This window comes from Limulus polyphemus, unplaced genomic scaffold, assembly GCF_000517525.1.
Source record: "Limulus polyphemus unplaced genomic scaffold, Limulus_polyphemus-2.1.2 Scaffold499, whole genome shotgun sequence".
In the NCBI taxonomy this organism is placed as follows: Eukaryota; Metazoa; Arthropoda; class Merostomata; order Xiphosura; family Limulidae; genus Limulus; species Limulus polyphemus.
This window is the reverse complement of record NW_013666109.1, coordinates 128,385-138,323: the sequence shown is the minus strand read 5'-3', so window position 1 is coordinate 138,323 and position 9,939 is coordinate 128,385. Positions and strand designations below refer to the sequence as shown.

Here is a 9,939-nt window from a genome sequence, read left to right as displayed (position 1 = left end):
CCCATATTTTGCCAATATAAAAACAAATATGAATCCATTTCTACCAAAATAGAAACAAATATGAACCTATATTCTACCAATATAGAAACAAATATGAACCCATGTTCTACCAATATAGAAACAACTATGAACCCATATTTTACCAATATAGAAACAACTATGAACCCATATTTTACCAATATAGAAACAAATATGAACCTATATTTTACCAATATAGAAACAACTATGAACCCATGTTCTACCAATATAGAAACAACTATGAACCCATATTTTACCAATATAGAAACAACTATGAACCCATGTTCTACCAATATAGAAACAACTATGAACCCATATTCTACCAATATAGAAACAAATATGAACCCATGTTCTACCAATATAGAAACAACTATGAACCCATATTTTACCAATATAGAAACAACTATGAACCCATGTTCTACCAATATAGAAACAACTATGAACCCATATTTTACCAATATAGAAACAACTATGAACCCATATTTTACCAATATAGAAACAACTATGAACCCAGTTTTATTGTTATTTCGTCGAGGAGACAGGGTGAAAAAAATGAAGTAAGAAGAAATATATATGCTAATCTAATGATAGAGCATTCCAATTTCAAATGTTAATTAACCTTTCGTTGTTTAGAAATATTTTATACTTTTAAACTATCAAAAATTCGAAGCTTAGCCTATTTTATCCGTTCCTTCACTAAATGGTCCAGCATGACAAGATGGTTAGGGGGCTCGACTCGCAATATGCGTGTCGCGGGTTCGAATCCCCGTACCACCAAATATGTTCGCCCTTTCAGCTGTGGGGGCGTTAAAATGTAACGGTCAGTCCCACTATTCATTGGTAAAAGAGTAGCCCAAGAGTTGATGACTAGCTGCCTTCCCTCTAGTCTTACACTACTAAATTAGGGACGTCTAGGGCAGATAGTCCTCGTGTAGCTTTGTGAAATTCAAAAAACAAACAAACCTTCACTAAATAAAGTGCTGTTATTTAATCAGAGTTATTTTCTTTATAAATTGTTTTTCTTACGAACAATAGATTGCTTTCATATATCATTTAGTTAAGTACAATATCCACAACAATATGGTTTCGAAGCTGTAAAGTTAATATTTGAATAATATGTTTGTTTGAATATATGCTGTGTAAATTTACGACTTATATACACACAAATATATAATTAGATTTATTTTTGTAGGGAAGGAAAAAAAATAAAAATATACACTTGAAACAAGAGGGAATCCTAAATAGCCGCGGCTAATTTCTTTTAGGCAGGATTAGAGTAAATTAATCTATGATATCTTTTCCTTTTCATTAGCTATATTTTTGTGCGTCAACAATACCAAGCGTAGGGCGCGCGTATATCCCATTCGAATTTATAACTTATCAGAATCTCTACCAGCCTACCCTCAAATTAAAATTATTTTAGGCAAGATTAGAGTAAATTAATCTATGAGACCTATAGTGTGATCAAATACATGAATCGAAAGTGTTTGACCTCCCCGAGTCCAAAATTGTAATTGAATCTCAAATCGGTCAAGAGATGGCGGAGCTATGAGCTAAAAGTTTGTACTTGATAAAAAACAAACCAACTCGGAGCCATTCTATGGGCCGCTGTTCCGCGGCTAAAAATAAAAACGCAGCCACAAAACAAATATTCAACCCCGGGTCACAAATCAAAGGGTGGATAATTTGAAGTACCGGCTGAAGTAAGACACAAATTGCATTGGAGATACACCGTCTATTCGGTTTAACCTCAATTTCATCAGCCACACACAGAGAAAAAGGAGAAAAGGTGCAAATGTGGGTGCTCTAACCCACAACGCCTCCTACATTTTTACCAACTTTTGCTCTATGCATTCAGAAGTGGGAAGATGACTGCTCTCCCAATCAATATGAAATGAAAGAAAAAGGAAACAAATAAGGCCCTACCATTGGGGGTAAGTAAGAGAACCTTACCTTCTGACGATGGCATACCAGTCCCCTTATAGTACTAAAAGCCTAGATGAATAAGTTAGTATTGGCAGTACAGTAGAAACATTATCCTAGTATAAAAATCCAACCAAGTTATTTGAACTAGTACAACTCCCAACTTTCACACATTAAGCTTACTTGCAGAGTCTACTGTAACTAAACCAAGTTATCTGAACTAGCACAACTTCCACCCATTGAGTTTACTTGCAGAGTCTACTGTAACTAAACCAAGTTATCTGAACTAGCACAACTTCCACCCATTGAGTTTACTTGCAGAGTCTACTGTAACTAAACCAAGTTATCTGAACTAGCACAACTTCCACCCATTGAGTTTACTTGCAGAGTCTACTGTAACTAAACCAAGTTATCTGAGCTAGTACAACTTCCACCCATTAAGTTCACTTGCAGAGTCTACTGTAACTAAACCAAGTTATATGAACTAGTACAACTTCCACCCATTAAGTTTACTTGCAGAGTCTACTGTAACTAAACCAAGTTATATGAACTAGTACAACTTCCACCCATTAGGTTTACTTGCAGAGTCTACTGTAACTAAACCAAGTTATATGAACTAGTATAACTTCCACCCATTAATTTTACTAGCAGAGTCTACTGTAACTAAACCAAGTTATATGAACTAGTATAACTTCCACCCATTAATTTTACTTGCAGAGTCTACAGTAACTAAAATTTCTAAAATTTTGCATAGTTCCGTAATACAAGATATTTTCCCCTTAAAATATATAAAACTGCTTACCAATTTAAATATGACACTTCTACAGGACCACTTACAAACATTTTAAAATTATTTAGATGTACACAATTTACCATGTGCTTAAAAAATAAGATAGGGGGGGGGCTGGAATGCCAACGTCATGAGGTAAGGTTTCATAATAAGGTAGGAGGCTGGAATGCCAACGTCATGAGGTAAGGTTTCATAATAAGGTAGGGGGCTGGAATTCCATCGTCATGAGGTAAGGTTTCATAATAAGGTAGGGAGCTGGAATGCCAACGTCATGGGGTAAGGTTTCATAATAAGGTAGGGAGCTGGAATGCCAACGTCATGGGGTAAAGTTTCATTACTTACTCCAACTGGTAGGACCTTATTTGTTTCCTCTTTTTTTTCTTCATTTTATATTTCTTTAGAGAGAAGTCACTTTCCTACTTCTGATTGCAGACAGTGAAGAAGTGGGATATTGTGGGCTTGAACACCCACATCTGCTTCTTTTCTCCTTTTTTAAGGACGTGGGACCGGCAAAACTGAGGTTAAACCGTACAGACGGTGTACCCCCAACGCAATTTGGGTCTTACTTCCGCCGGTACCTAAAAAAAAACAGGGTACACTACATGATGATGACCCACCCTATGATTTGTGCCCCAGTGTTGGATATTTGTTTTGTGGCTGCGTATGTTTTTAATTATTTATTCACTTAATTTTTCCTTCTCTACAGAAATAAATAATCTAATTATTTCATCTAAGGTTTGAAAATGCTGTTAAAAATTCACACTATCCTTCCTTGTAATGTAATCGGTTAAAAACACTTATGTAGCTAACTTAAATATACGTACAGATATAAGACAAGTATTTCTTTTAACAGTATACTTGAAATGATGAAATACAGAACCATCTGGTCTTCAAGTATTTCCGCTCTTCTGTTTGTATTCCTTCTAATTTTGTCACCAGATGTCGCCAGACTAGATCGAGCCATAACTCCAGTAGAAAGTATCCGTTTTCTGGTAAGTTAAAATTTTCTATATAAACAGATAGGATAATGAATAAAAAGATCATTTGTAAAGTATGTTGTTTCTTGAATCTCCGTTTGACGTTTTGTCTTCTTAAGGTTCAATTATATTTGAATTATTATAAAACAACCACTTTTATCCTTTTAAAAATTAATCTGATTGTCAGATGGATAACAGAATTACACATTAGTAGGTTTGTTTGTTTATTGTTAAGCAAAAGGGCTATTTGTGCTCTGCCAACCGCGAGTACTGAAAACCGATTTTTGGTGTTATAAGCCCTCAGACTTACCGCTAAGTCACAGGGGGATGCAAGTGTTTAGGATGCTCGGTCTTACTCAAGTACTAATAATAGTGTAACTCTGTATTAACTTAGCTTGTGACTTTGTATGTATGTTCAGCTAACTCCTCCCATAGTTTTGAAGGTAAGAGGCCGAAACTTTGCAGGCAGACTTGGGGTAGCCCAGGGATGTCCTTATTTATATGGCGTAACTCTCTACCAAGAGGGTAAAACGCCCCTAGAAAATCACCTACGCATGTTGAAGTTTGGATTGGGGTTTCCAGGGTCGCTGAATCATAATCTGGCATCGGATGTTGCGTTATTGGGCCATTTCGAGATCACAGAGGCGCCATATTTGAAACTGTGTGTATATTTCCATTGCCAAGCTAGCGAGACCAAACTTGGTACAGTGCTCAGGCACCGCTTATTTTCATTTTGCGAAAAACCCTACCCCCTTCTCTCCCAAAAGTAGATATGAAAGTAATTGGGGATAAATAAAAAGCTTGATCATTCTAACCTCAATAAGTATGCAGCACAATATCGGGTTTTCTCTTCGTATTCCAGAAGGGCAACTGAACTAAAGAATTGTAGTTACTACTGAACAATGTAAGTAATTTTAATACGTAGCTAGCAACAATGTTATGTTTACAATTAACAAATAATGAACGTAGCTTAAGACATTCATGCTTTCAAAACTAAACTAACAAGAATTTGGCTTAACAATTTCATGATGGAAACAATTCACGAATAATAAATGTAACTTAACAACTTAATGTTAGAAACAATTAACAATTAAATGTTGCTTTTGTAATAAAGTATTAAAAGTGCCATTTTTTTACTCTGACCACAACAGCTACTTATAAAATATTAATTTCATAATAGTGTTTTAATTGCAAAATATCATATTTTATTTTCACAGTCAAACAGTGATGAAGGAACTGAAAATATTATACCTATTAGCCAATCATTATCTCAGCAAAAAGAGAATGATAAGCGTACAAGCTCTTTTTTCGGTCTAAGAGGGAAAGGGGATTATTATGACGCCAAAAGAACCAGTCCGTTCTTTGGCTTAAGAGGAAAAAGAGAAGGTTTTAACAGTAAAAGAGCCAGTCCCTTTTTTGGTCTTCGAGGTAAAAAAGAAAATTTTGAAAGCAAAAGAACAAGTCCATTATTCGGACTAAGAGGAAAAAGGGGTGATTTTGAAAAAAAAAGAGCGAGTCCATTTTTCGGTCTAAGAGGGAAAAGGGGTGATTTTGAAGAAAAAAGAGCGAGTCCATTTTTCGGTCTAAGAGGGAAAAGGGATGATTTTGAAGAAAAAAGAGCGAGTCCATTTTTTGGTTTAAGGGGTAAAAAAGAAGCAGCTGCCGACAAAAGAGCAAGTCCCTTTTTCAGTTTAAGAGGGCAAAAGGTAGATTCCACAGAAAAAAAAGCAAGCCCATTTTTTGGTCTCCGAGGAAGACGGGAGGATTTCGATAATAAGAGAGGAAGTATCTTTTTTGGCCTCAGAGGGAAAAAGCTTATTGATGACGATACTATGGAAAAACGAGCTTTTCATGCTTTACGGGGAAAGAAAGACGATTCCTATGTCGACAGTTACATTGATGGTTTTAGGCAGGTTTATGAAGGCTTGTCATCCCAATCACAACTACCTTTCTCTGAAGAAAACAAGCGCGCCAGATCATTTTACGGCCTTCGAGGAAAACGTTTTGTCGAAAAGATGGATTCCAATGTGGTAAGAAAGACAGCTCATTTTCGGTCAATTGTTTATAAAGAAAAATATAAATGAATGCTCTTAAGATATACAGGGTGAGGCAAAAGTAACCTGCTCCAATTCTGGAAAATACTATATATTTTTAACTTAATTAATCCAAAACTAACCAATGCAAATTAAACTAATTATGAAAGGTATGAAAATGAGATTAACCATTAATAAGCTAAGATTGCATTTTAATACCTAAGAAACCTTTAGGGAAACTTAAATAATTCCTGTATTTCGATAGTATTTAATTAACATAAGCAAGTTTATCAGTATTGCTATATTGTATACAAGTACAAGTTTCTACTAAATATATTTTCACTTACAGTAGCCAAATAGTTGGTGGTAGAGCAGTGAACAAGTGTGGGTCATTTTCAAAGGCTAACTAAAAATAACTATTTGTTTTCGTGCCCGCCTGCCCTTAGTATGGCTCTGTGCTTCACTTCTTTTCTGTTTAGGATCATAGCCCATAGTTTATTGTTTCGTATTCATTATGACATGTAATACATATTTATTTTACAATAAAACCATTGACAGGCTGGAGTAAACAGTCTACTTGTCCAGTGCTTTTATACCCAATATTAGGCAAGTATAGTAAAAAGCAGAATTTAAACAAACGTTCCCCTTCGAACGAAAACCTTTTTTTGGTTGGCACAATCCAACCTGATGCTAAGTTATCACTCAAGTAGTGTACATAGATTATTGAATGTGCAAAAGGAATAAATAAAACAATGAAAAGACGTTTATCAATCACCCGACAATTCAGTACTACAAAGAATTATGGACTTTTATTTTTGTACATCGGATCAATTATTTACAAATAAGGCTTACACCATATTTTTGCTACTCCGTTTCAATAATCCAACAGGTAGTTGGATTTGGTACTTGTTGACTCGTATTCAGTCTTATTATCATTTGTCAATATTTTCTATGAAGTAACAAAATTAGTATCGAAGACTGACTAACAAACTGTACATGTTATAATTTTCAAGTACCCCTTTTCATAATTTTCTATATTTAATTTTTATTTTACTCTCTTTCTAACTGAGGAAGAAAATCCTCTTTCCAACACAATAGTTGTACAGCTGTCATACTAGATTCTGTATTTGTTAGAGTTAAGTTCATAAGTAGTGAACATGAAATCATGATGAAGTAGAATATGGTGTTTTAACTTGCAAGATATGTTTTACGGGCGATCAAATCGTTTGGATAATAAAACAAAAATATATCATCAACAACGAACTTAGATTTCCACCAAAAATGGTTGGCGAATATTAAACGTGTAACTTCCCTAACTGGCAAAACATGGCAGACATCACGTCGTAGTCGTGTCAATACTAGATAACTTTAACATTTGGTATACCATAAATTCATTTGTATTCAAGAAACGAAAACTGCTCATGAATGAATTTAACGACTTATTACATAATTTCTGATGTTATGAGATTTAAGTTGGCTACAAGCCTGTCTTTTCAAAGTTTCTGAAGATATTTTATAGTTAACTATACAGTTCACTTAGATACCATGATTAAATAGTGGAAGATTTTCAAATGTGATGATTTAAGTAGTTCAACTATGTTAAACAGAAATAAAACTACCATTCACTGTATACGTATTAGTCACTTACTCCATCACCTACAGTAGGGAAGGCAAAAGAAACATGTTATATTACGCATGTGCAATGCTACAGAACTAAAATATCATTGTATCATCTTTAAGTACTACCTTTTATATGGGGCAACTTTATGAATAAACTCTCTCTCTCTGTGGACATTCCGTCGAATCCAGAGACCAGAACAACAACTTATGAGGCTAATCTTCAATTTTGTCGCTCGATAATACATACCAAGTCAATATAAATAACACGTTTTTTATATGTATTTGTTGCGAGACTTAACATAACAATGCTTGTGTTTCACGTACATGTTGCTAAGAGTTTTTTCTTTCTCTATTTTAGGACTGAAAAGGGAGGAGTTGTTTGCCATTAGATGTAGAAGAATTAAGTCAAAAGACGAAAGACACATCCCTGTTGAATACGATATTTCTACAACTGTGTTTTTAATATGTTGAGTACATAGCACAAATCTGTAAGATTATATTCTCAGTAATCTCGTACGTTTTTTTTTTTTTTGTCCTGTGGAAGAGTTTATTATTAGTAAATCCAAAGCAAATTAAAGGTTACAGATTTGAAATTAATGACGCTATATTCAAAATAGGTCAGTTGTCCTGTGTTGGATGGCAGGTACGAAGCGCACTTGGACAATAAAAATTCCCGTGTTTAAAACAGTGTCAACTCTTTTTTTTTTTCTTAGTTATAACACTTACACTTTATTTATTATGCACATATAAAATCAAATATTTCTTACCAGCTACGTCACGATACACAGAAATGCATATTATAAACAATTAACCTGGCGGTGGTTAGGGAGCTCGACTCGCAATTTGAAGGTCGCGGGTTCGAATCCCCGTCCCACCGAACATGCTCGCCCTTTCAGCCATGGGGTGTTATAAAGTGACGGTCAATCCCACTATTCGTTGTTAAAAGAGTAGCCCAAGAGTTGGCGGTGGATGGTGATGACTAGCTGCTCTACCTCTAGTCTTACACTGGTAAATTAAGGATGGCTAGCGCAATTACCCCTCGTGTAGCTTTGCGCGAAATTCCAAAACAAACAAGCAAAGATTAGCAGTGATTTATCACTGTAGTTGAACCTTGTATGTTCTACAATAAGAGCCACAAGTATTTGTCGTAGATCTAATGCTAAAGAAGGACTTTAACAGAGAAGAAGTAGAAACAATAGAAATTTGAACTTATATAATTAAACCTATAACAATTAGTAGCTTGCAACTATAGAGTAATAAGCTAACTCTTGGGCTACTCTTTTACCAACGAATAGTGGGATTAACCATCACATTATAACGCCTCCACGGCTGAAAGGGCGAGCATATTTGGTGGAACGGGGATTCGAACCTGCGACCCTCAGATGGCGAGTCAAGCGCCCTAACCACCTGGCCATGCCGGACCTGTTCACACCTGAAAAATGGACTAAACTTAGTCCGAAAGCTCACTTAAACTATTAATATACCATAAGCAAGATACAAAACTAAGCATGTATATTTCATCACAAGAGGAAGGGAAAACTACTTAGTATGTCATTATTCCAAATTATGACATGTCCATTACACCCAAAAAACTTGAAATATTAAGTCAACTTGTAGAAATCAAAATTTAAAAACATTTAAGCTTGAATGATAAACTATGTGAATATTCTTATGATATTACATTATATTATTATTTTATATTCTTATAGTGTTTATCAGTTTAAACATAGAATCACTATCAAAGTCTTCAAAAACATGATTAAAAAAGTCGTAATGCAATGATATTCTGCATTCTGAATTATATGGACAAACGTAATATCATCTCATAAAACTTCACTACTTCACAACTTCGAAAAAATTCCAATAACTTTGTTATTTTTCTTATATACACACGAACTAAGAACATTTGTTGTATGATCAAGTTTTGTGTCGTAGTTTCACGCGCGTGTAAATTATTTAGAAAAGTAAAATACGATGTATATTGTTACGTCTCCGTTTGTTAATTAACTTTCCGTAACTTCGTTCCGCCGAAACTTTAGCGACACAAGTTCTTTACTTAATAAAACTGGTTTATTCTTTCCGAATACAACTTTACCGATACACTCAACTTCAACAATCGCGCTAAACAAACGCTATAACGACGAACGTCAATAATACTTCTGACCGCAGATCAATTACTCACTATCTACACACACACTACTTTCCCCTCTTTTATATACCAGTCTACCCTCCATCTAGTAATTACTAGAGCATTCGCCAAGATACGGGATAGTTCTAGAAACGTGGCGTCACTGTAGTCATGTGACTCGCTGACGCAACACTGCCCCCTCCTTAATATTGTTCGTCCCGAACAATAACCACATATAATAAACCAATAACAATTAACAATAACTTAATTAACTGTACAGAATTACAAACACAAAATTACAATTCGACAAAGTCTCTTAATTTTACGGGACGTATCTTCTTCCGTACTGATCTCCATCTCGTTGGCTTCTGCGTCATGTGGGATTGATCTGCTTCATCAGTAAATGTCCCATCATCGGTACCAGTCACATCAGTGGTAGTAACTTCACCA

General features: G+C 35.0%; 1 protein-coding gene across 1 annotated transcript in view; it reads left to right on the top strand.

Annotated features, from left to right (window-relative positions):
- LOC106458668 overlaps nucleotides 1-8,046 on the top strand; it is a 21,993-nt gene extending 13,947 nt beyond the window's left edge. The window contains exons 2-4 of the mRNA XM_022384928.1: nucleotides 3,585-3,723; nucleotides 4,926-5,738; nucleotides 7,720-8,046. Of these exons, the coding sequence (XP_022240636.1) occupies nucleotides 3,585-3,723; nucleotides 4,926-5,738; nucleotides 7,720-7,725 (958 nt within the window). The 3' untranslated portion in view covers nucleotides 7,726-8,046. The remainder of the gene's footprint in view (nucleotides 1-3,584; nucleotides 3,724-4,925; nucleotides 5,739-7,719) is intronic.
- The last annotated feature ends 1,893 nt before the right edge of the window (nucleotides 8,047-9,939 follow it).